At 41.9% G+C, this 27,755-nt stretch overlaps 2 protein-coding genes across 2 annotated transcripts in view; both read left to right on the top strand.

Moving 5' to 3' along the window:
* DPY19L1 (dpy-19 like C-mannosyltransferase 1) overlaps positions 1-27,755 on the top strand; it is a 342,123-nt gene that overhangs the window by 302,790 nt on the left and 11,578 nt on the right. The window contains exons 18-20 of the mRNA XM_073549963.1: positions 458-577; positions 12,486-12,660; positions 20,694-20,793. Coding sequence (XP_073406064.1) covers positions 458-577; positions 12,486-12,660; positions 20,694-20,793 — 395 coding nt within the window. The remainder of the gene's footprint in view (positions 1-457; positions 578-12,485; positions 12,661-20,693; positions 20,794-27,755) is intronic.
* On the top strand, positions 21,868-25,358 carry LOC141052700 (uncharacterized). Its single transcript, XM_073549962.1, has 2 exons — positions 21,868-23,285; positions 23,538-25,358. The coding sequence occupies exons 1-2, from the start codon at positions 22,733-22,735 to the stop codon at positions 25,049-25,051; spliced, it is 2,067 nt and encodes a 688-aa protein (XP_073406063.1). The 5' UTR covers positions 21,868-22,732; the 3' UTR covers positions 25,052-25,358.

Below are 27,755 nucleotides of genomic sequence, written 5' to 3'. Positions count from 1 at the left end.
TGGGGGCCCTAGGCAGCTGCCTGGTCTGCCTGCACCTAACGCCGGCCCTGCTTCAGAGCACTGCTTTCAGGATCGATTGGGGTCCCAGCAATTGAATCCTCATAAACTAAGTTATCCCCTATCCTACAGACAGAAGATGATTACTAAAATCACTACAATCCTTATAAAAAAAAAGAGCAAAAGTACAGGGACAGCATTATGACCCAACGGTGAGGCCTTTTATTTTCCAGCATCGTTGTCTAGGGTCCACAATGACCAATTTGTATGAAGTTTGTATCTTCTAGCCATGTAATTGAGAAATTCTTTCTTTTTCCAGATCATAGATTTGTATGGATGAGTAATTATGTGTTATTGTACGGATACATGATATACAAGTACATTTTTGCATTTGTAAAGTCTGGATAAGGAGAAATGCCATATTTTAATTCAATCTTGTTTTTTTCTTTTTCATGTACAGCTTGTCTACCATGTATTACAGCTAGGGGCATTTGCAGTCCTTGCAATTTTAATTATGAGACTGAAGTTATTTTTAACACCCCACATGTGTGTTATGGCCTCCTTGCTGTGCGCTAGACCGGTAAGACTCTATCTGATGATGTGTTATTAATTGATTTATAAATTCATTCTTTAACTTGAATTTATTCACCTTTGTACATTCACAGACTGATAGGAGCATGATCAATTTCACATTTTTATCCCATTTGCACATGATATTCCACCCTATGGCCAGTTTTATACATCTGTGTATTACAGTCTGAGCTTTAACCATGATGTACCATTTAGCTATGGATTTCCTGATCAGAGCTCAACATACTCATGTATGCTTATGAGAATATTGAATTTGACTGAGGAGATCGGTGAGCGGTCTCTGCTCGGACGAAAACACGTGGGTGTGTGAATATGCTCTTAATTATTACTTGTCCTCTGTTTGATAGACTGAAAACTCAAAACAGCAAATATCTATGCCTAGCATAAGGCTATGTGCACATATGCAGAAATGCTGCGGAAATTTCCACAAAATTTCCGCAACTCCCGCTGCAGGTAAAATGCATGCGAATTCACATGCGTTTTTCCAGCGAAAAACAAGCGTTTTGCAAGCGTTTTTCCCTTGCGGAATGCTTGCGCATTCCAAGCAATTTCAAATATCGCTTGGAAATGTGATAGGATGTTAAAAATAATAAAAAATATATATATATTGTTATTCTCACCTTTCAACGGCTCCCGATCTGCTCTGCGGCACTCCCGGCATCTTCCGGTCCCAGTAATGCTTTGCGCGAAGACCTGAGATGACGTCACACTCGCGAGAGGACCGGAAGATGCCGGGAACGTGGTGAGAGGCGGGAAGGACTTCGGGGGCCGCCGGAGGGTGATTATTTCTCTACTAGATGGTGGCCCGATTCTAACGCATCGGGTATTCTAGAATATGTATGTAGTTTCTTTATGAAGAGTTAATAATAATGCAATAATGCACCCCCCTAATCCTGGTATGCATGGTCCTCTCACCCCCAATCCTGATATGCATGCTACCCCTCACCCCCCAATCCTAGTATGCTTGGTCCTCTCACCCCCCTTTGCTGGTATGCATGGTCCCGTCACCCCCCCTTTCCTGGAATGCATGGTCCTCTCACCCCCCTTATCCTTTTATGCATGGTCCCCCTCACCCCCCTTTCCTGGTATGCATGGTCCTCTCACCCCCCTTTCCTGTTATGCATAGTCCTCTCAACCCCCCCTTTCCTGGTATGCATGGTCCCATCACCCCCCTTTCCTGGTATACATGGTCCCCTCACCCCCCTTTCCTGGTATGCATGGTCCCCTCACCCCCCTTTCCTGGTATTTGTGGTCCCCCTCCCCTATCCTGGTATGCATGGTCCTCTCACCCCCATTTCCTGGTATGCATGGTCCCCCTCACCCCCCTATTTCCTTGTATGCATGGTCCCCCTCACCCCCCATCCTGGTATGCATGGTCCTCTCACCCCCCTATCCTGGTATGCAAGGTCCCCCTCACCCCCCTTTCCTGGTATGCATGGTCTCGTCACCCCCCCTTTGCTGGTATGCATGGTCCCCTCACCCCCCTTTCGTGGTATGCATGGTCCTCTCACCCCCCTTTCGTGGTATGCATGGTACCCCTCACCCTCCTTTCCTGGTATGCATGGTCCCGTCACCCCCCCTTGCTGGTATGCATGGTCCCCTTACCCCCCCCTTTTCGTGGTATGCATGGTTCCCTCACTCCCGTTTCATGGTATGCATGGTCCCCTCACGCCCCTCTCGTGGTATGCATGGTCCCCTCACTTCCCCTTTCATGGTATGCATGGTCTTCTCACCCCCCTTTCGTGGTATGCATGGTACCCCTCACCCCCCTTTCGTGGTATGCATGGTACCCCTCAACCCCCTTTGCTGGTATGCATGGTCCCCTCACCCCCCTTTCGTGGTATGCATGGTACCCCTCAACCCCCTTTGCTGGTATGCATGGTCCCCTCACCCCCCTTTCCTGGTATGCATGGTCCCGTCACCCCCCTTTCGTGGTATGCATGGTCCCCTCACCCCCCTTTCGTGGTATGCATGGTACCCCTCACCCCCTTTGCTGGTATGCATGGTCCCCTCACCCCCCTTTCGTGGTATGCATGGTCCCCTCACCCCCCTTTTGTGGTATGCATGGTCCCCTCTCTCCCCTTTCGTGGTATGCATGGTCCCCTCACCCCCCTTTCGTGGTATGCATGGTCCCCTCACCCCTCTTTCCTGGTATGCATGGTACCCCTCACCCCCCTTTCCTGGTATGTATGGTACCCCTCACCCCCGTTTCCTGGTATGTATGGTCCCCCTCACCTCTAGGAACCTGCACACAGGCAAAAAAAAAAATTTATACTCGCCCATCTTTCCTGTGGTCCAGCGCTGTCCCGTTCTGCCGGAGGCTGGGGGAGGAGTGTGGCGCCGGAGTACGCGTATGCCCACACCGCGCTGCTCGGCTCCATTTTCCTGAACACACACTGCAAACTTCGGCGTCAGTGCCACACTCCTCCCCCAGCCTCCTGCCCCGATCTCCGTAAGAAGAGAAGCGCCGCGGCAACGCTCCTCCCGGTGAGGTAAGTATGGCGTCGGAGATCGCAATCTCCGGCGCCATAACCATTATCATACAATACCTGTCTGTCTGTTTGTCACGGAAATCCTGCGTCGCTGATTAGTCGCGGCCGGCCGGGCTCAACCAATCAGCGACGATGGATTTCGGTTACAGCAGACATGATAAGACGATTATATATATAGATTTTTTATTTTTATTCTATTTTTTACAGGATTATAGTACCCTGGCCCTGGAGGAGAGTCTCCTCTCCTCCAGGCCCTGGGTACCATCTGCACATGATCCGCTTACTTTGTGCATGATGGGCATAGCCATATGCGGAAAGTAAGCGGATCAATGCATTCCTATGGGTGCGGAATCGCCGCGATTCCGCAAAAAGAATGAGCCTGCTGCGTATTTTTCCGCTATGCGATTCTGCAGCGAAAAAATCCGCAGCATTAGCACAGCATTTCGGAATCCCATAGGATTGCATGGCATGCGTTTTCTTTGCGTTTTCGCGGAAAAATGCTGCGAAATCGCAAGAAAAAACGCAACGTGTGCACACAGCCCAAAACTGCATTAGGAAGGTTCTGATATGTATTCTTGAGCAAAAGCTTGTCCTTATAAATTAGGGAAGTGAATGTATTGTTATTTAATAGATCATTTTTTCATCAGAATCTCTTTTAACAAGCATGTTTTGTTTTCTTGTTAACCCCTTTTTGTCAGCCCTTCAATTGGCTTTCCAAGCTCATTATTCCTTTTTTTCCATCATCTTGCGTACTGGAAAAATAATAAAATAAGCTGGTCCAACTGCCCCTAGTTTTTGTTGACAGGCATGGATTGGTTTTAAGAACATAACAATGGGTTGTCCTTGCTTTTCTGGCCCGTTCAAATCTTAATCCTGTAGAGCAGTGTTTTCCCAACTCCAATCATCATGGCCCTCAACATGTCATGTTCTCAGGATTTCCTTAGTATTGCATAGGTGATAGAACATGTGGCAATTTCTTATGCCTTAATAATAATTCCATCACCTGGGCAATACTATGGAAATCCTGAGAACATGATGAGTTGAGCACCTTGACGACTGGAACTTGGGAAAGACTGCTATAGAACATTTCTATGAAGAGGTAGAATGTTCTATTCAGAATAGGTCAGTGTCTCCATCTAAGGCCATGTTCACATGTTCAGTATTTTATTTCAGTATTTGTAAGTCAAAACCAGGAGTGGAACAATCAGAGGAAAAGTATAATAGAAACACGTCACCACTTCTGGATTTATCACAACCCAGAGAAAGATGTGTGTATACACGGGTGATCAACCCAACAATAATAATTACAATATTTCAAGAAAAGATATACATATAAAAATAAATTTTATTGACATTAAAAAGCATACAAAAAGTGACATATTTAAAAACACTTAAAAGGACCCAAAACAATTTGGCCACATCACAACAACACCACCAAAAAAATCTTATAATAAAGACCCAGTATTCTCCTCCTCCATTATGCCAGTCAAAAGAAGATATAGGTTTGTAGGCAATATCCCTTATGGACCATATATTAGTTTCTCAATAGATAAACACAGAAAAGACATTGGTCCTATATCGTACAGAATAAAGCTTTTTGTGCAAATACGCAATAAGGTGCTGAAAAAGACAATACTACTGGTACAGACTATAGGCAAATATTTCGACAGTGTAACCGTAGCTCATCAGTAAATAAGAAACCACAGAACATTCCCCAAATAATAATAAATGAAATATATAAGAGGTTCATGTGGTAAAAACCTAGCCTATACTCTGCAAACAAAAATGAATTGCATACTGACAGCCCATAATGGTGAACTTTAATGCCCGCATGTGGTTCAAGGAGGAGGGGGGAAGAAACCCCACGCGTATCGCCACCAGAAGCATGGCTTCCTCAAGGGAGAAAATGAAGGTGTGCTGATTGCCACAGAGCGTATCTTTTTATGTGCCTAATAATCAATAAAGATTACTTACATATGGACTATATTATTCCAACATGGATCTGGCGTCCGGAAATAGCAGCTGCGCAAGCGCAGCAGGTGAGGCGCTCAGTCTGTCATAGTCTGTAATGAGCAGGGAGACTCACGCGTGTGCAGTACAAAGATAGAGATCTCCCCATGAAAACATTGTATTGGTTTTCATCACGCAAGCACAGTACATACAGCGCTCAATCTGTCATAGCCTCTCTTAGGCAGGGATCATCGAGCATGCGCAGTGCAGAAAAAATCCCCACATGCAAACATGAAGTTAGTGTGCATTGCGCAGGCGCTTGTAGCTAGTGTGCAGTGCGCACACATCAGTCCCCGACTGGAGCCAGCATGTAAGGAGATGTATTGCACAGAATCTCAACCAGATACTCGATCGGGACAAAATAACTAATGTGCAATAAACATGCACAAAACACTCTGACAGGCATGGAGAAATGAAGGATGATGAAGCACACACATAATAAATAAAGTGGTGCCTAAAACGGAAAAAGTAAATAAACTAATAATTGTGACTTTAGAAATCCATTTTTTCTCTACAGCCACCGTGGCAGCGCAATATTAGAGTAAAATGGTAAGACATACCCCTCTTCGTGCACAAAAATGAAATGAGGTATATCATGCTCTTTGCCAAGCAAAAAAAAAGCATGTACCGCATAAAACCTATATCCGCATACGGCGCCAATGTACAAGAGTATATTACATAGACTCTCCCTCATATATTCAGTATGTCGCCACTAATAAGCCAAAACAGAGATGATACGAACGAAATATATTATTACGCCTCAAATAGGGCCACTAAATGCATATATATTGCGTAGATGACGAAACGCACAGAACGGATACTCAAAGAAAAAATATAAATGCTTAAACGAAGAAGGTATATGTACAGAGTGAGTAAATTGTTGGTCATAAAAATAAAGCTATAGATCCCCATTTGAAGCCACTAAGAGACTTATGTTGCATAGATGATAATGGGTATGACTTTAGTACTCAAGTGGAGATCATGGAAAATCACACGCAATATAGAGCTATATTTCCCCACATAAAGACAATAATTCACCTGCAAAGTGCAGGTTATATGATACATAACGTAGGCATTGGAACTTGTATTAAGTATAACAATACTGTATTTTGAGTGAGTAAAGACTCCCCTATACGTAATTACACAGTATACCAATGTATGAGAGTCATGTCAAGTATTTAAAGAGGTCCAAGTGAACCATACTTTAGGCTAAGAGGAAACAATCAATAATGATCTTAACATTTAATGGAGACACACATACGGAGAAGGGGGGGAGGAGGGGAGAAGAAGAGTGCACAAATATAAATAACAAAAGTTGCTATCAATAACCATTGGGCCTATTCCTGTTTTCCCTCTTTCTCACCTTCCCCCATCCTGTGTCCTGTTTTCTCAACTTTCCCTTTCCCATTAACAGATTGCATATATGGGTATTAATCATCGCATATGCATGAGTATACATGACCTATCAAGAAAAACTTGGCAGGATGGAGGGATGGAAAATCCAACCAATTATGTCTTTCTTTACTCCTACCCCCCTTTTTTTTTTAAACAGAAATAAAAATGTAGATGTGCATCATACCAGGTACATTGATATCGATTACCTACAAAAATAAAAACTGGCAAAGTGGAGGAATGGAGTGGTGAAAAAACCTTCAAAAATATACAATACAAAAAATACGATGGTTAAAGATTTATATTAGTCATACAATGGTATGTTCAAACCAATCGATACATGGATCAAAGATATAATGAACACAAACATCTGTCCTTCATTTTTTTTTATAGAAACCAGTAAACAATAGTTCCTCCTTCAGGCCTCCTGGTGCGAGGCTATGCATATTGAAGATCCATCTGGACTCTTTCCTTAATAATTCTTCGGTACAGCGTCCTCCTCTGATTCTGCTTTATCTACTACCATTATACTTGTTTTACCTGGGAGGCCATTATGGTAAAGTAGATAGTGATTAGCCACTGAAGTAATTGGTTTTCCAAGGGCTTGATCCTTTCATGCACAGGTAATGTTGGAAAAATGGTGCTGGATGCGACGGCGAAGTTCCTGTTCCTGACCCGTTTGTCCTACATATATCTTGGGACAGCTGCAAACCAAAACATAGACAACATTACAGGTACGACAGTTCGAATAGAAATGGGTGTGAATCTGCCCCGGAGCGACAGATAATGTCAATGTTTTGTTAGAGATGATGAATGGGCAAATAGTACAACCGCCACAAGGATAAGTGCCTATCAATTTTGTGCCTCTACCTAGAGGCTCAGTAGGACGTCTAAAATGGCTCACACGTAGTGAGTCCTTAAGGTTCTTGGCACATTTGGCTATGAGTTTTGGGCGGTGGCTGATGAAGGGAGTCACTCTTGGTTCTCTTAATAGGATGTTCCAATTTTTTTCGCAAAATATTGTAGATGTCAGTCCAATGGTTGCTATATGGAGTGATTATATTTGTGCTCGAAAACTCCCTCCTCTGCCTTGGTTTAAGTAGTGCCCTCCGATCCTTACTGGCAGAGTCCTGAAAAGCTTGAGAAACAATGCGTCAGGGTAACCCCTTTCCTTAAAAGAGCTGTAAGAGATTTGGCCTCAATTAAAAATTGATCCTGTTCGCTACAATTCCTTTTAATCCGATAGAACTGTCCCTTTGGTATGCCATTGCGAACATGTGACGGGTGAAAGCTGCTGTTTTAGGCAGTAGACTTCCGAAAAGGTGAGGTACAAATCCGTCTTTCCTGCTTGATGATTCGTAGGTCCAAGAAGTCCACTGCATCCCCAGAAACACTAGAAGTGAGATAGATGTTCCAAGAATTACAATTCAAGTCTGCATCAAATTTCTCACACTCAGCCAAGGAACTCGACGAAAAGAACAGAACATCGTCGATGTAGCGGTACCACTTAGTAACATGTGCCTGAAAAGAAGGTAAAAGACGTATAAATGTATCTTCCCACCAACCTAAAAATAGATTGGCATAAGCGGGCGCACATCTGGCACCCATTGCGGTGCCAGATGTATGTTTGAAAAAGATACAATCAAAGACAAAGTAATGATTTTCAAGTACGAACCTTAAGGCTAAGTGCAGACGTACTTTTTGCCCTGCGGATTTTTCCACGCAGAATTTAAGAAATCCGCAGGTCAAATGACCTGCATTTTTCTTGCGGATTTCTTCCTTTTTTCTTGCGGTTTTTGTGCGGTTTTCCCCTGCGGATTTGGAGAATGGAGCAGGTGGAAAACCGCACAAAAGAAGTGACATGCTGCGTATTTTGAACCACAAGAAAACCGCGCGGAAAAATCTGCAGCGTCTGCACAGCGGGTTTTTTTTCTATTGACTTACATGCTACTGTACATCACAATGCGGATATGCAGTGTTTCTGCGCGGTAAAATCCGCTGCGGATCCGCTGGATATCTGCATCGTGTGCACATGGCCTAAAAGATCAAGAATGAAAGAGTCATGTAACCGATCCCCTGACGTTTTCTGATCCAAAAAATAAGAGACAGCCTTCAGACCCAAAGAATGTTCGATACAAGTATATAATGATTCAACTTCCATCGTGATCATTAAGGTATCCATACTCAAAGTAAGTCCGTCCAATTGGTTAACGAGATGAGAAGAATCTCTGACATATGAGCCTAAAGAGAGAACAAAAGGCTGCAGATAAAAGTCCAGGTAAACACAAGGGCGTTCGAATATGCTCCCAGTGCCCGAGACAATGGGTCATCTTGGCGGTTCCTGTATCGATTTGTGGACTTTTGGGAGCATATAAAAAGTGGGCACTACTGGATACTTTGTAATTAAAAAATCCATTTCCTTTTTATTAATAGTGCCCATATCAAAAGCCCTTCTCAATAGTTTGTCCAGTTTGTTTTTAAAAGTATCTGTAGAGTCAGAGGGTAATTTCCTATAACAAATTGTGTTATTGAGTTGCCTGTGGGCCTCCCTCAGGTATAGCTCCACCGGCCAAAGAACAACATTCCCTCCCTTGTCTGCCTCTTTTATCAGGAAATATTTATTGTCCTGTAAGTTTTTTAAGGCACGTTTTTCTTCTCTATTCAAATTTGTGCCCTTATTCCTATACACAGATAAATTCTGGATATCTCGACACGTGGTATTAAAGAAGATTTCCACTGCTGTAAAAAGGGAAAGAGGGGGTGTGGCTTACGATGGTAACCTCTGTGAGAACACAGTTCTCTTACCTGATCCACTTTGATTTTCAGCCAATAAATCAAGAAGGTCACGAAAGGTCTGTCAATCCTCCTCCGGAAGTGTACGCACTATAGATGGTTGATGGTACAATAGTTTAAATGTGACCTGTCTACAAAACATATAAACATCCTTGATCAATTCAAATTTATCAAGCACTTTAGTGGGTGAGAATGACAGGCCTCTTGATAAGAGGCTGGTTTCAGACTCAGATAATGGATAGTTTGTCAAATTAATGACCTGGAGTTTACCTGCAACCGATTCGTCCCCTAGCATCTCCGATTCTGCCTCGTCTCCATCCTGTAGGTTGGAGACCATGTTTTGAATTGTCAATGTCGTTTCCTGGGGTTTGGTGGACTTACTCCTCCACTTGCCCCTCCTGGTGGGTTTTCTTGGTCGGTGTCTGATGACAAAAAATAACTAGAAGAGGGAGGATCTTGGAAAGAGGTCGTAGTAGCCGCAGTGGATTTATTTGTGGAAAAAGTAGCTCTTTTTTGTCTACGATTACCAATGTGGGTCCATCTGTAAGCTTTTTTTTTCATCAAAATCATTTTTATCTCTGGCAAATTTTTGTTTTTTTCCTTGTATTATTTCTTTCTTAAATTTGTCAATCATATCCTTAAGTCTCTGTTGGAAAGGCAACACCACAGAATCCATATCATATGTTTTCAATTTAGCCTCATTGATTTTAATTTTCTCTTTCAATTCAAGTAGTAGTGCTCTATCATGTTCTATAAGCATGGTAATGAGTATTGCAGAGCGCTTAAACAAACCACTCTCCCATGACTGCTTAAATTTAACATCTACTTCCCAGACTGGGAAAATTTGCACCCTCAGGCCCCAAGGGATCAAATTTAATTTTAAATACTCTTCTAAACTCTTAATGTTCCACCATGTCCTAGCTACTGCCTTATGTAGATGAATTAACTCAGAAGAAAGTTTTTGGAATGTCTCATCAACCTACTCTGTGACCTGAACAGAACCAAAAACACATCTGGATTTGTCACCCACTCCTGGTTTCAGCTTACAAATACTGATGTAAAATACTGAACGTGTGAACATGACCTTATTGTGAGAAGCTATACTGTTCGCATTGGCCAGTATTCCTGCAGGACAATTTCTTCACCTATTGGAATCTCGGCAATGTTGATTGTTGCAATTATTAAGACCAAAGGATTTCCAATGCTAAACTGAATTGATGTCCCTAATCCCTAATGTGAGTGAACAGTGTATGCTTTATATGGATGTTTCGACAATATAACACATAATAAACCCAGTTAAGCTCAGAGTTCCTAAAAGCAGCATATACTGTATTTATTTTTTATACTGTTGCATAACAAAATACTTTCACACTTCAACAGGTGTATTGACTTTCCTGGCTTAGGCTGGTTTCACGTTTGCGGATGCCGAGCAACGGAGAGATGTGGACTTCCTCCGTGAAGCTCTGCCCATGGCCGCACCTCCTTCGGTCAGCTCTGCCTCCGTCGGCATGCGGCCTGCGTACCCTATCTTTAGCATTGGGTACGCAGGCTGTGCGGATATATGCGGATGCCTCCGCATGCGTTGTTTTGACGGTGCGGGGACCACATCAAATTGCAACACGTTGCGTTCGGCGCAGGTCGCCGCACCTTCAAAACGACGCATGCGGAGGCATCCGCATATATCCGCACAGCCTGCGTACCCAATGCTAAAGATAGGGTACGCAGGCCGCATGCCGACGTAGGCGGAGCTGACCGGAGGAGGTGCGGCCGTGAGCGGAGCCTCACGGAAGAATTTCGCAGCTCCTCTATGCGCAAATGTGAAACCAGCCTTAGATAGGCAGCTGGTACAGCAGATGTTTGCTTTAAAAGACTGAAAAATTCTTGCGCTGCTGAAAATCAATTTTCGGAAGACAATAGAGAAACTGTTGAAATCTAATTGAGAAAAGATAGGAACACCCAAAATATTATGAAGAAATTATCTCAATAAAATGCTCTTGATCTTTCTAAAGCATGTTAAATGGAATTTGAGCCACTGACATTTCGCTAAGCTTGTTTGATTTATGTAAAGCTGCCGCATTTTGGCCCCTTCGGTCTTCTAGAATTCTGATATTTTTTTTATTCTGTCTGAATGCTGGTTATTTACCACAAATTGCCTCCAATAATGGGAACAATTTTCTGTGCAGGAAGAAAAGCTTACATATGGTGTTGTGTACATACATGTTCATCAAAAGTGTTATTTTGTATTTCTGGAAATTTGTTATATTTAGAGAAAAAAGTGAATCCACTAAGTGAAAAAGTCAAAGTAGGGCTTTAATAGCCCTCTGCAATAAATTCCAAGAATACAGAAGAAATCAGGAGCTAACCACTTTAGCACTGTACAGACCAGGGAGCTTTATTGTAAAAGCAATCTCAAGTCTTGTAGACCATAGCAGTAGAGAAAAAGAGAAGTCCTGGCTGCATCATCGCCATTGAGACAGAACCAGTCCCACAAAGGTCCCAGAACTCATGTGTATGCCTATTAACGTGTATTTGTAGCATGCCATAATAGGCAACTGTGTATATTTGTTTCCCCACATGCTCAATATGCCCACACATTATTAATGGAATATACAATATAGAATTGTTAATTAAGAAAAAAAAATAAAACCTTTTATACAAATAGAAAATACACAAGCAACACATTTAAATTATATAATTATCTATCTATCTATGTATCTATCTATCTATCTATCTATCTATTTATATATTCTGTACATACATACATACATTTTAAAGAACATCAAAGGGGTTACCATTTCAGAAACATTTTTCCTGCAAGTAAAAAAAAAAACAAAAAAAACCAGTTCTTCATTCATCCTCCCCAGGTTCAGCACTCAGTCTCCACCGCTTCTCCTCATGTCTTGTCTGCACCACTGACGTCACAGCAGCGCTGCGGTCAATAACGTAGCACAGCGGCTCTTCCTACATAGACAGCACGAGTTTCTGAACTCATTGATGATTGGCTGCAGCGTTTCACATCACAAACACCAGGAGCATCGGTGGAGAATAAGTAAAGAACAGTTTTTGGTTTTTTTTTTCTAATGGAGCTTATAGGAAAAACTTTTCTAAAAGTCGACAACTGCTTTGGTATCCCTGTGTGCAGTTATCCATGTCTGTGTCTGGCTTACCTACATATTGCACCATGCAATGATTTATATTTTAACTTTGCAGCTTTTTGGGTGGATCTTCAGCCGGATAAGTCGCCGTCTGTTCATACTTTTCGTAGTAATATTGATGTCTATACAAGGTATTAGCAACATTCAAGCTCAGTTGAATATAAAAGGGGAGTTCAGCAATATAGCTCAGGAGGAACTATTGGAGTGGATAAAACTCAGTACGAAGCCAAGTAAGTTTTTTTCTTTCTAATGATGAGTTCATTCAATGTGCATTAGCTGCCATTGTTTTCAGCAGTGCGACTCCTGTTTACACAGGACGATGTGCTGCCGAGAATGATCGTTTGTGCAGAACAAAAGATACATTTACCCAGTGAATGAGCGTTTTTCCCATCTATCTGGTAATTGTCAGCCTCTTGAAGGTACTAGATTATCGTAAATGAGCATTCCTAGGCATCTGTCACCTTTTCCTGAGGCCTGCATTGTTAAATCATTCAAAATGCTGCATTCAAAGAAAGTGAGAAGAAAGTTTCCTAGTGTGGCAATCATTTTGCAATGGCAGTAGCCAGAGTCATTGCACCTGCTGATCAGTAGCAAATCAAGAAAAGGATAGGCAGCAGTCCCATAGATCCAGAGATGGAGAAACTTTTAGAGACCAAGTGTCCAAACTGCAGTCCAAATCCCACTTATTTATTGCAAAGTGCTAACACGGCAATTTAACCTGAATACTGGGGTTGTAAAAAAGTTTGAATAAAAAAGATAATAAAGTATGATGCAAAGAAAAGTGCTCCCAAACACAGTATGATAACCCCACAGTGAACTACTCCACACACACAGTATGATGACCCTACTGTACCCCCCTCTTTCAATCCCCACAACAAAGAATGGTGAACCCATCACAGTATTAATCTCCAACTGTAATCACCAGACAGCCTTCCATACATTATAATGGTCCCACATAGTACTCCATACTGTATAATGGCCCCACATAGTGCTCCATACTTTATAATGGCCCCATATGGTGCTCCATACAGTATAATGGACCCACATGATGTTCCAAGCAGTATAATAGCCCCACATGTTTATCCATACAGTATAATGGCCCTGCATAGTGCTCCATACTGTATAATGACCCCATATAGTGTTGACACTGTATAATGGCCCCACATAGTGTTCCATACTGTATAATGGCCCCACATGATGTTCCATACAGTATAATAGCTCCACATGATGCTCCATATAGTATAATGACCTCACATAGTGCTCCATACAGTATAATGGCCCAACATTTAAAATAAAGAACTACTTACCTCTTCCCATTCACCCGTTGCTCCGGACTCTTCATATATCACAGTCCTACCTGTGGGCATGCGCTCCATCTTCTCAGCACTACAGTCACCACTACTCTCCTCTGCACATGCACTATCCCTAGTGCCACCACCCTCATTCTCCTCCACACGCACGCAGCCTGATGGGATTGCAGAGGAGAGTGGCAGCGGCGATAGTGATGAGGGAGATGCCGCGTGGGTTAAGGAGAGAGCTTGTGTAGAGGAGAGTGGCGGCAGCGGTAGTGCCGAGGAGATGGGGTGCATCCCCCCGAGAGGGCTCTGCGTGCCCCCTCTGGCATGCTTGCCATAGGTTCACCACCACTGCCATAGATTATTATGTAGTTTATGGTGGGTGATAGTTGGCAACTTTTCAAGTATAACATTCATCTGCAGGCTTATAGCAAGGAACCAGTGGACACAGCCACAAATGTGAGATACACATGAGTGTTTTTTAATTGCTTTCTGGGAAAACCCACGCCAAGCCCAGGAACCACTATAGCACGTCCACTGATCCATTGCTATATGCTTGACGGTGGGTCTTGTCAGTTGATGGCATATGATATCAATATGTCACCAATGTTTATCCTGAGAATTCCCCACCCCTTTACGCAGCAAAGAAAAAACTTTTATATAGATATACAGTCATATGTTAAAGTTTGGGCACCCCTATTAATGTTAACCTTTTTTCTTTATAACAATTTTGTTTTTTGCAACAGCTATTTCAGTTTCATATATCTAATAACTGATGGACTCAGTTATATTTCTGGATTCAAATGAGGTTTATTGTACTAACAGAAAATGTGCAATCTGCATTTAAACAAAATTTGACCGGTGCAAAAATATGGGCACCTCAACATAAAAGTGACATTAATATTTCATAGATCCTCCTTTTGCAAAAATAACAGCCTCTAGTCGCTTCCTGTAGATATTAATGAGTTCCTGGATCCTGGATAAAGGTATTTGTGACCATTCCTGTTTACAAAACAATTCCAGTTCAGTTAAGTTTGATGGTCGCCCGCTTCAAATCATCCCACAGATGTTGAATGATATTCTGGTCTGGGGACTGGGATGGCCATTCCAGAACATTGTAATTGTTCCTCTGCATGAATGCCTGAGTAGATTTGGAGCGGTGTTTTGGATCATTGTCTTGCTGAAATATCCATCCCCTGCGTAACTTCAACTTCGTCTCTGATTCTTGCACATTATTGTCAAGAATCTGCTGATACTGAGTTGAATCCATGCGACCCTCAACTTTAACAAGATTCCCGATGCCGGCATTGGCCACACAGCCCCAAAGCATGATGGAACCTCCACCAAATTTTACTGTGGGTAGCAAGTGTTTTTCTTGGAATGCTGTGTTTTTAAGCCTCCATGCATAACGCCTTTTTGTATGACCAAACAACTCAATCTTTGTTTCATCAGTCCACAGGACCTTCTTCCAAAATGTAACTGGCTTGTCCAAATGTGCTTTTGCATACCTCAGGCGACTCTGTTTGTGGCGTGCTTGCAGAAACGGCTTCTTTCGCATCACTCTCCCATACAGCTTCTCCCTGTGCAAAGTGCGCTGTATTGTTGACCGATGCACAGTGACACCATCTGCAGCAAGATGATGCTGTAGGTCTTTGGAGGTGGTCTGTGGATTGTCCTTGACTGTTCTCACCATTCTTCTTCTCTGCCTTTCTGATATTTTTCTTGGCCTGCCACTTCTGGGCTTAACAAGAACTGTACCTGTGTTCTTCCATTTTCTTACTATGTTCCTCACAGTGGAAACTGACAGGTTAAATCTCTGAGACAACTTTTTGTATCCTTCCCCTGAAAAGCTATGTTGAATAATCTTTGTTTTCAGATCATTTGAGAGTTGTTTTGAGGAGCCCATGATGCCACTCTTCATAGGAGAATCAAATAGGAGAACTACTTAAGTGGCCACCTTAAATACCTTTTCTCATGATTTGATACACCTGGCTATGAAGTTCAAAGCTCAATGAGGTTACAAAACCAATTTAGTGCTTCAGGAAGTCAGTAAAAAGTAGTTAGGAGTGTTCAAATCAAGAAAATGATAAGGGTGCCCATACTTTTGCACCAGTCAAATTTTGTTTAAATGCAGATTGCACATTTTCTGTTAGTACAATAAACCACATTTGAATCCAGAAATATAACTGAGTCCATCAGTTATTAGATATATGAAACTGAAATAGCTGTTGCAAAAACCAAAATTGTTATAAAGAAAAAGGTTAACATTAATAGGGGTGCCCAAACTTTAACATATGACTGTATATATATATTCTCTAGGAATGTAATACAATGGTCTCCATCATGTACATAAGTCGGCAGCCAATCTTAGTCACGTGTCAGGTCAGGTTGTACACTGGAGAAACACTGCTCCTTAAGGCCCCGTCACACACAGCGATATCGCCATCGAGATCGCTGATTTTGTGACGCCACAGCGATCTCGCCAGTGATATTGCTGTTTATGACATGGATCAGTGACTGGCCCCCCTGCCAGGTATTGCTGATCGTGCAGGATCGTCCTGGGCCATTTTTTGATCGTTGGTCTCCCGCTGGCCAGCATGCATCGCTGTGTGTGGCAGCGGGAGAGCAACGATCAGCGACGCTGCACGCTGGTTTCCAATGTAAACAGCGGGTATCTAGGAGCCGCGCGGCTCTTAGATACCCGCTGTTTACATTGGAAACCAGCTTGCTCGCTGGTCCTGATCGCTGGAGGGGCTGTCTATGTGACAGCTCACCAGTAATCAGCCTAATGATGTTCCAGCAATCCCATCCATGTCGGATCGTTGGTGGGATTGCTGGGACATCGTTTTGTGTAACGGGGCCTTTAGACCTGTGTCTCAACTGATAAAAGAGCTGTATCATGAGCCATGGCTGCAGGAAAAGAGCTATGAAATAAGAAGAAATAAATCTGCTCCTCAGCTGACTAAGCACAGAGGACTTAGGCAGGAGAAACAAATCCTTTGTGCTTAGTCAGTGGAGGAGATGATTTATTTCTTCTGCTGTCACAGCCCTTCTCCAGCAGCTCACCGGTATATATGCTTATTATCTCTTGTCAGTTGAGACACTGGTCTCGGGAGCTGTGTTTTTTCAGACTGAAGCTAGTCCTGACACATGACTACATGACTGACATTTTATTACATTCTTGAAGAATGTCTGTAACAATAAAGTGACTACTAGAGTTGAGCGATACCGTCCGATACTTCAAAGTATCGGATCGGAATAGATCGGCCGATCTTAAAAAAAAGTATCGGTATCGCCGATTCCGATACCGGAAGTCCCATTCAAGTCTATGGGACTTCCGGTATCGGAATAAGAAAAATCCTGTTTTTCCCTTGTACAGCCTCTCTGGGGTCTGTACGGGCCTTTCGGGGGGCTGTGCCGGCCTGCCAGGGGGTCTGTGCAGGCTCCGGTGGTCTGTGCCGGCCTGCCGGGGGTCTGTGCAGGCTCCGGTGGTCTGTGCCGGCCTGCCGGGGGGCTGTGCAGGCTCCGGTGGGCTGTGCCGGCCTGCCGGGGGGCTGTGCAGGCTTCGGGGGTCTGTGCAGGCATCGTCCGATGGGACTACAAGTCCCATCGGGCGATGCCTGCTACCATGACAGTGATTGACACATTAGCCAATGATGGGACAGTAGTAGTCCCATCATCCGGCTAATGTGTTGAATGTAAAAAAAAAAAAAAAAATTACATGCTACATACATGCTACATACATACAACATGCATACTACATACATGCTACATTCATACTACATATATACTACATGCAACATACATACTACATATATACTACATGCATGCAACATGCATACTACATATATACTACATGCAACATGCATACTACATATATACTACATGCAACATACATACTACATATATACTACATGCAACATACATACTACATATATACTACATGCATGCAACATGCATACTACATATATACTACATGCTACATACATACTACATATATACTACATACATACTGCATGCTACATACATACTACATGCTACATACATACCACATACATACTACATACATACTACATGCTACATACATACTACATATATGCTACATACATACTACATACATACTACATGCTACATACATACTACATACATACTACATGCATGCTACATACATACTACATGCTACATACATACCACATACATACTACATACATACTACATGCTACATATATACTACATATATACTACATGCATGCTACATGCATGCTACATACATACTACATACATACTACATGCTACATACATACTACATATATACTACATACATACTACATGCATGCTACATACATACTACATGCTACATACATACCACATACATACTACATACATGCTACATATATACTACATATATACTACATGCATGCTACATACATACTGCATGCTACATGCATGCTACATACATACTACATACATACTACATGCTACATACATACCACATATATACTACATACATACTACATACAATACATTCATACAATACATACATAGACATACAGTACATATAACATAGAGTAACATACTTACCAATACTTGTCACATTGTTCCCCGAAGCCATTGTCTTTTACGGAATAAATATTAACATAACAAACCACAAAAATACTCACCCACGATCCGAAGCAGTCCACGAGTGTGTCCCACGACGATCTTGGGTAGAGAACTGCAGCATCAGCTGTTGCTGCCGTTCTCTACGGGCTGCAGGAATCCAATGACGGAAGGTAGGTATCCTTCCGCACTGTATTCCTCCGCCACTTAAAAAAAAAAAAAAGTCCCTAGTCTCACTTTATGCCATTGCTGCGTGGGAATTTCCCACACAGCAATGGCATAAAGTGAGACTAGGGACTTTTTTTTTTTAAGTGGCGGAGGAATACAGTGCGGAAGGATACCTACCTTCCGTCATTGGATTCCTGCAGCCCGTAGAGAACGGCAGCAACAGCTGATGCTGCAGTTCTCTACCCAAGATCGTCGTGGGACACACTCGTGGACTGCTTCGGATCGTGGGTGAGTATTTTTGTGGTTTGTTATGTTAATATTTATTCCGTAAAAGACAATGGCTTCGGGGAACAATGTGACAAGTATTGGTAAGTATGTTACTCTATGTTATATGTACTGTATGTCTATGTATGTATTGTATGAATGTATTGTATGTAGTATGTATGTAGTATATATGTGGTATGTATGTAGCATGTAGTATGTATGTAGTATGTATGTAGCATGCATGTAGCATGCAGTATGTATGTAGCATGCATGTAGTATATTTGTAGTATGTATGTAGCATGTAGTATGTATGTAGTATGTATGTGGTATGTATGTAGCATGTAGTATGTATGTAGCATGCATGTAGTATATATGTAGTATGTATGTAGCATGTAGTATGTATGTAGCATGCATGTAGTATATATGTAGTATGTATGTAGCATGTAGTATGTATGTAGCATGCATGTAGTATATATGTAGTATGTATGTAGCATGTAGTATGTATGTAGCATGCATGTAGTATATATGTAGTATGTATGTAGCATGTAGTATGTATGTAGCATGCATGTAGTATATATGTAGTATGTATGTAGCATGTAGTATGTATGTAGCATGCATGTAGTATATATGTAGTATGTATGTAGCATGTAGTATGTATGTAGCATGCATGTAGTATGTATGTAGTATGTATGTAGTATATATGTAGTATGTATGTAGCATGCATGTAGTATATATGTAGTATGTATGTATGTAGTATGTATGTAGTATATATGTAGCATGTAGTATGTATGTAGCATGCATGTAGTATATATGTGTTATGTATGTAGTATGTATGTAGTATGTATGTGGTATGTATGTGGTATATATGTGGTATGTATGTGGTATGTATGTAGTATGTATGTAGTATGTATGTGGTATGTATGTAGTATGTATGTAGCATGTAGTATGTATGTAGCATGCATGTAGTATATATGTAGTATGTATGTAGCATGTAGTATGTATGTAGCATGCATGTAGTATATATGTAGTATGTATGTAGCATGTAGTATGTATGTAGTATTATTTTTTTTTTTTTTTTTTTAACATTTAACACATTAGCCGGATGATGGGACTACTACTGTCCCATCATTGGCTAATGTGTCAATCACTGTCATGGTAGCAGGCATCGCCAGATGGGACTTGTAGTCCCATCGGACGATGCTTGCACAGCCCCCCGGACATCAGCACAGCCCCCCGGCAGGCCGGCACAGCCCCCCGGCAGGCCGGTACAGACCCCCACAGGGTGCACAGACCACCGGCAGGCCGGCACAGCCCCCCGGCAGGCCGGTACAGACCACCGGCAGGCCGGCACAGCCCCCCGGCAGGCCGGTACAGACCCCGGGCAGTCCACACAGCCCCCCGGCAGGCCGGCAGAGACCCCCGGAAGGCCCGAAATGACGGCGCATCATGATGCGCACACACCGCGCATCATGATGACGTCAGGCTGTCAATCAACTTTGAACTTCCGATTCCGATGCCGACTTCCGATATTGAAAAAATATCGGAAGTCGGTATCGGAATTCCGATACAGCAAGTATCGGCCGATACCCGATACTTGCGGTATCGGAATGCTCAACACTAGTGACTACACTTTGAATGTCCACACTGCATTCATGGTGCAGACTGTTTAGTATGCTAAAATGATTACCCTAACAATGCACTGCACCAGTTGTACGTTACCAGATGGTAATAATAAAGAATTGAATGGTGAATCTTTTTTGCTGTAGTTTAATATAGTCTCTGTAAATCCAGAAGATTAACACTAATTAATATTTTATAAAAATGACTTAAGTTTATGTACACAGTATTGCTAATTTTTATTAATGTGGAATTGTAGTAACAAAAAATGTAATACATTCTGAATAATTTATTTGCACGGTTTACTTACTATTGCCCAGATGCAGTATTTGCCGGAGCAATGCCTACAATGGCAAGTGTTAAACTGTCAACAGGACGCCCCGTTGTCAACCACCCTCACTATGAAGATGCTGGTTTACGGTGAGATTTATTGTTGAATAATATGCAGATTAAAATTACATTTGTTTATTTGTATTTTTGTTTTTTCCCACAAATAAATATTAATTTGGAACAAATATTACATATTGAGGCTGTGTGCCCATGTAGCGATTTTTAAGCGTTTTTGCCACGATTTTCAGCGCAAAATGCTGCTAAAACGTTTAAAAATCGTGTACAGAATGCCCCCCATGTATTCCTATGGCATTCCGCACATGCTGTGCTAATGCTGCGCTTTTTTCCGCGGTGGAATCGCACCGCGGAAAAAATCGCAGCATGGTCATTCTTTTGTGCGGAATCGCAAAGAATTGCCGCGATTCCGCACCCATAGGAATGCATGAGAATCACTTACTTCCCGCATGTGGCTATGCCCTCCATGCGCGAAGTTAAGCGTCTCGTGCGGTTGGTACCCACGGTGTGGAGGAGAGGAGACTGTCCTCCAGGCCCTGAGTACCATACCCCTGTAAAAAAAAGAATAAAAAATAGGGGTATATTTACCTTCCGGCGTCCCGCACTGCATTCCCGGCCTAAGCGTTCCCAGTAATGCCTTGCGGCAAGGTCCTGTGATGACGTAGTCTCGCGTGACTCTAGCGGTCTCGCGAGATCGCTATAGCAACGTGAGACCAACGTTATCACAGGTCGCGCAAGGCATTACTGGGAACGCTGAGGCCCGGGATGGCAGCGCGGGACATCGGAAGGTAAATATACCCCGATTTTTTATTTTTTTTTTAGCATTTTAACATTCTATCTTTTACTATTGAGGCCGCATAGGCGGCCTCAATAGTAAAAAGCTGCTCACACTTGTCAAACACTATGTTTGACTAGTGTGACCAACCTGTCAATCACTTTCCAAGCGATGCTTCAAATCGCTTGGAAAGTGCTTGAATATCGCACGCGAAAATCGCGATCATAATCGCGTTAAAATCGCGCGGAAAAAAACGCGCGATTTCTGGGAAGGAGTCCGGTTTTTAGTGTCCGGAATAAAACACTACGTGGGCACTAGGGTGACCGGCTCTCTTATGGGGGGAAAAAAATGTCGGAATCTTGTTCGTCTGGACCCCACAAAACGATTCCCCTTTCCAGATATTGAGATAGCCAAAATTTGAGCTCGATCAAACGACGTTAACCCGTGCCGCTCGTTGCTCAAAGTTTGAAAAAATCCAAATTTTTGGACAAAAAGCTGACATATGGAGCCATAACTCCAGAATGGTAAATAATAAAAACACGCTTAATATCTCAAAAGAAAGCTAATGTTGTTCTTCAAAATTTATATGTTACACACAGGGCGCATGTAATTTCTCTTTTAGGGATGGTGATTTTACTTCAGCGTACAACCGACCTTTTATTTATTCAGTTTAGTTTCTAAAGTGCCTTTGAACTGGTTAGATCGAGCAATTATCCAGTGAAGATATTTTAACGTTTTTTTTAAATTTTCCAAGTGTGTGTGTTATTGTTTTTATAGCTATTATTATTATTATTATTTATTGTTATAGCGCCATTTATTCCATGGCGCTTTACATGTAAGGAGGGGTATACATAATAAAAGTACAATAATCTTAAACAATACAAGACATAACTGTTACAGGAGGAGAGAGGACCCTGCCCGCGAGGGCTCACAATCTACAAGATGTGGGTGATAATACAGTAGGCGAGGGTAGAGCTGGTCGTGCAGCGGTTTGGTCGATCGGTGGTTACTGCAGGTTATAGGCTTGTCGGAAGAGGTGGGTCTTCAGGCTCTTTTTGAAGGTTTCGATGGTAGGTGAGAGTCTGATATGTTGTGGTAGAGAGTTCCAGAGTAGGAGTGATGCGCGATATTATGGTATTATTTTAAAAGATATTTGAAAATATTTTATTGAAATTAAAGTTTGTAATATATTTTGTTTCGTTTTTCTAGTTAACTGTTATTTACCTATTGGACTCTGAAATGGCATTCACATCAGGTGTACAAAGCCGGAACAAGGATAAATTATTTCTTGTGGGCTATCCCATTCACCAGATCACCGGTTGTAAACTACCCTCAAATCGTCAAGTCTTATGTGCTTTATTTAATAATTTATGTACTGTGAAATTAACTGTAAGAGAATCAGCAAAACTGACCATACGAGAAGTGTTCATTTTTTGGGGGAAAGCTCGAATCCCGACTAAACATGAGCAAGATGCAATTACTAAGCTGGAAAAACTTCACGCCGAGTGGAGAAGTCTTCAAAAAGACCGGAAGAAAACATCGGAAACGGCCAAGAACAAATTTAAACAGTTTGTTGAAAAGTTGAATGATCTCTTTGATATTGCTCAACAAGATGCCTTGGCTCTGATGAAATTGGAAGAAGATAAGGCATTTCTCGTGAAACAGAGGCAGAAGGGCCGCCCAGGTTCCATGGCTGGAGTGGATCTCAAGTTGTCTCGAGCTGAAGAAATCAAGGCGCAAAAGGAACTTGCAAAAATGAACCGACAAATCCAAGAAGAAACTTTTGATATTGGTGAGTTTATTTTATTATTATTATTATTATTCTAAAAAGTAGATAAACAAATAAGTAAATAGTTTCATTATAATTGAAAGAAAATTGTACATGAGAGCATCATTTGGCATCTTTATGATTGAGTTTATATTCTTAAAATAATACCTATTGATAATTAGAAGTAGGTAATTTAGTACCTATGTATTATTACTATTCTGCTAAAACGACAAGTTTTTATAGTCTTTGTTTTCTCTTTCTTTTGTTGCTTCTTAGAGACGGATGATGAAGACAAGCTCGAAGAAGGAAAAGAAGAAGAAGATACTGAAGAGGACAGCATCTACCAGGAACTTGAGAGCTTGGAGGAAATGGACATCCCTGAAGAAGCTGCAGAAGATCCAGGACCATCTGAGAGCAAGAGGATGAAAGTTTCATTTGCAAGGGGCGTTAAAGAGATTTTAAACATTAAATTATCCATTGTGTTAGATCGATGTAAGGTATCTGACAGAAATGCCACGAGAATTTTAATAGCTACTCTAGAAGCACTAAACCTTGACCCTCTTGAGTGCAAAGTCTCGAAAACTTTATTACATTCTAGAAGGCAAATGTTCAGAGAACAATATACTAAAAAAATTTTAGATAAAGTAAACATTCCTGAAAAAGAGCCCGTGGTTGTCCATTGGGATGGTAAACTTTTACCGGGTGTTTTAAAACATGAGCAATGTGAGCGAATAGCTATTGCTATTTCATATGGCGAAAAGGAACAGCTGCTGGGAGTTCCTGTAACAGCAAGCAGCTCTGGAGAAGAGCAAGCCGTAGCCGTATATGAATGCCTACAGGAATGGGGTCTTCCCAACACCGTCAAGGTGATGTGCTTCGACACTGCAGCATCGAACACGGGAAGACTCAAAGGAGCATGCGTCCTATTGGAGCAAATGTTAGGAAGAGAATTGCTACACCTAGCTTGCCGTCACCATATCTTGGAAATTGTGTTAAGAGGCGTATTCGACACAAAAATGGGATCAACCACTGGACCTCATCGAGACATTTTCAAAAGATTCCTCACTGCGTGGCCCAAGATAGACAAAAGAAAATACGACACAGGTATCAGTGACAATCTAATACAAAAGCAGCTAACTCCAGAAGTAATTGCAAATGTTACTGCTGAATTCGAGACCAAATTAACTGAGAGCCACCCCAGAGATGACTACAAGGAACTGTTGCAGTTGGTTCTCGTATTTGTTGGATCACTAGACGGCAATGTTGTGGGTTTTAGAACTCCAGGAGCCATTCATCACGCTAGGTGGATGGCAAAGGCTATTTACTGCTTAAAAATGTTCATTTTTCGTCGTCAATTTAAGATGTCTAAAGAAGAAGAAAGTTCTGTGCGTGCCATTTCTGTTTTCCTAGTTAAAATTTATTGTAAAGCTTGGTTCAATGCTCCAAAAGCTCACCTTGCGCCAAAGCAAGATTTAGGTATTTTGCATAGTCTGTTAGACTATAAAGAATGTGACAACGACATTGCAGAAATAGCCCTGACCAAATTTTCGAACCATTTGTGGTATTTGAATGCAGAGTTGGTGGGATTATCGTTTTTTGATCCCACCATTACAGACGATGAAAAGTTGTTAATGGCTAATAAATTGCTCAGTAGCACAGATGAACCATCAGTGCATGCTAGGGTTGTAAATCCAAAAGTTAGGAACGAAAAATTAAAAGAGGTAGTTGATGGAGGATTGGTAAATTTACTTACCAAAGAAACATTTACATTCTTTGACCGATTTAATTAAGACAAAATCCAAACACCTGGCCTCAAAATAATGACTTCCAAGAAGGATTGAAAATTGTCAAAACATTAAAAGTAGTTAATGATATGGCTGAGCGTGGTGTTAAACTAATAACCGACTTTAACGACCTTCTGACAAAAGATGAAGAACAAAAGCAATATGTCCTGCAAGTTGTAAGCAAATGCCGAGCATTATATTCTGACGTTTCAAAAACTACTTTAACAAAAGCTCTAGAATAGATTAGATAACTATGTAAAATTATCAACTCATGTAGGTACTACGTCTATCTTTTCTGTGTCTGTTTTGTATGTATTATAGACCTCATTTTTTATTTTAAAATAAAAAATGTCATTAGACTTATCAGTATTACTTGTTTTTTTGTTATATTTCTATTTTAAACTCAAAAATATACCAAAAAAAAACAAAATTTATCACTTAATAACAAAATATACGAAGTATGCTCCATTGCTCCTAGTGGTACCAGGTCACGTTCTTGGGGCTAAAAGCTGTTCTAACTCAGTTTGACTTAAAATAACAACAATTATGTATAAAATATAAATTTTGAAGAACAACATTAGCTTTCTTTTGAGATATTAAGCGTGTTTTTATTGTTTACCGTTCTGGAGTTATGGCTCCATATGTCAGCTTTTTGGCCAAAAATTTGGATTTTTTCAAACTTTGAGCGACGAGCGGCATGGGTTAACGTCGTTTGATCGAGCTCAAATTTTGGCTATCTCAATATCTGGAAAGGGGAATCGTTTTGTGGGGTCCAGACGAACAAGATTCTGACATCGATTTTTTGTGGTCACCCTAGTGGGCACATAGCCTAAATATGCATAGATAAAAAAAAAAAAACTGTGGTGTGCCTGTCATGCTACTCAGTCTGAAAGACTTTCCTTTTTGTATTGTGTCACTGTCTTTGCCTTTAACATTTAAAAGGAACCCATGATGTCCTTTATAGCATTTAAACTGTCCCCATGCTACAAAAGACACCATACGTTCCCTTTAACTTAAGGTACTGTCACACTTAGCGATGTACCAGCGATCCCGACCAGCGATATGACGCGGTCAGGATCGCTGGTACTTCGCTAAGTGGTCGCTAGTGAGCTGCCACATAGGCAGATCTCACTAGCGACATCGCTGGGGACGGGGATCGCTACTTACCTGTCAGATGCGGCGATCCTGCGTCCTCCCGCCCGGCTCCACGCGTCGCTCGTCGTCACAGCAGGAAGCGCCGCAGGAAGCTGACGACGAGAAACAGTCCTGAACGTTCTCGCGCGATCAGCGATAACCAGCGGGGGAGCCGGTCGTAGGTAAGTATCAGACACAGAGATATCGCTAGCAATATCGCTATAACGTCACTAGTTATAGCGATATTGCTAGCGATATCTCTTAGGCTAGTTTCACACTTGCTTTTTTTTGCAGCGCGTTTTTCCCGCAAAAAAACGCATTGAAAAAACGCATACAAAAGCATACAACTGCTGCGTTTTTTTCAAGCATTTTTATGAGCATGCATGAAAAAAACGCAGCGTTTTTATGCGTTTGTATGCGTTTTTAGTGCGTTTTTACCGCGTTTGCGTTTTTTTCCAACATTTTTAGGTGGCCCCTCACACTACCCAAACCATGACTTTACTAACCCTAACCCTGACCCTAACCCTGACCCTAACCCTAACCCTGACCCTAACCCTTAACCAAATCATACTTAACCCTAACCCAAACCCTAAACCCTAACTAACCCTAACCCTGACCCTAACCCTGACCCTAACCCTTAACAAAACCATACCTAACCCTAACCCTGACCCTAACCCTTAACCAAACCATACTTAACCCTAATCCTGACCCTAACCCTGACCCTAATCCTTAACAAAACCATACTTAACCCTGACCCTAACCCTAACCCTGACCCTAACCCTTAACAAAACCATACTTAACCCTAATCCTGACCCTAACCCTGACCCTAACCCTTAACAAAACCATACTTAACCCTAACCCTGACCCTAACCCTTAACAAAACCATACTTAACCCTAACCCTAACCCTGACCCTAACCCTTAACCAAACCATACTTAACCCTAATCCTGACCCTAACCCTGACCCTAATCCTTAACAAAACCATACTTAACCCTGACCCTAACCCTAACCCTGACCCTAACCCTTAACAAAACCATACTTAACCCTAATCCTGACCCTAACCCTGACCCTAACCCTTAACCAAACCATACTTAACCCTAACCCTGACCCAAACCCCAACCCTAACCCTGACCCTAACCCTAACCCTAAACCCCCTTAACTAACCCTAACTCTAACCCAAACCCCTAAATTCCATGGTTAAAAAAAAAAAACGCATATGCAAAAAAACGCATACATGAGCATGCCAGTGCGCACATATGCGCATCCATAGGCTATAATGGCCATTTTTAGCGCAAAACGTGCGCATATGTGCGCATGCGCTTTTTTGCAGGGCCAAAAAATGCAACATGCTGCGTCTGGAAAATACAAACGCACACCCCAAAAAAACGCAGCGCATGAAAATCGCATACATGCGCTTACAAGCGCGCAGGTATGCGCACCCATGTTAAATATAGGGGAAAAAACGCATGCGCACATATGCATTTTTTTCCAGCGCTAAAAAACGCAAATGTGAAACCAGCCTTAGTGTGACATGCCCTTTAGAGTCTTAGTAAATTATCTTCTAACCATGGTCATCG

Source organism: Dendrobates tinctorius, unplaced genomic scaffold (assembly GCF_039654945.1).
Source record: "Dendrobates tinctorius isolate UK_male_01 unplaced genomic scaffold, ASM3965494v1 ptg000162l, whole genome shotgun sequence".
NCBI classification, from domain to species: domain Eukaryota; kingdom Metazoa; phylum Chordata; class Amphibia; order Anura; family Dendrobatidae; genus Dendrobates; species Dendrobates tinctorius.
This window is presented reverse-complemented; position numbering and strand designations above follow the sequence as displayed.

Coding starts and splice junctions, on each gene's coding strand:
- LOC141052700 (XM_073549962.1), top strand. CDS start 22,733: ATGGCATTCACATCAGGTGTACAAAGCCGGAACAAGGATAAATTATTT. Junction 23,286..23,537: donor AGAAGAAACTTTTGATATTG/GTGAGTTTATTT, acceptor GTTGCTTCTTAG/AGACGGATGATGAAGACAAG.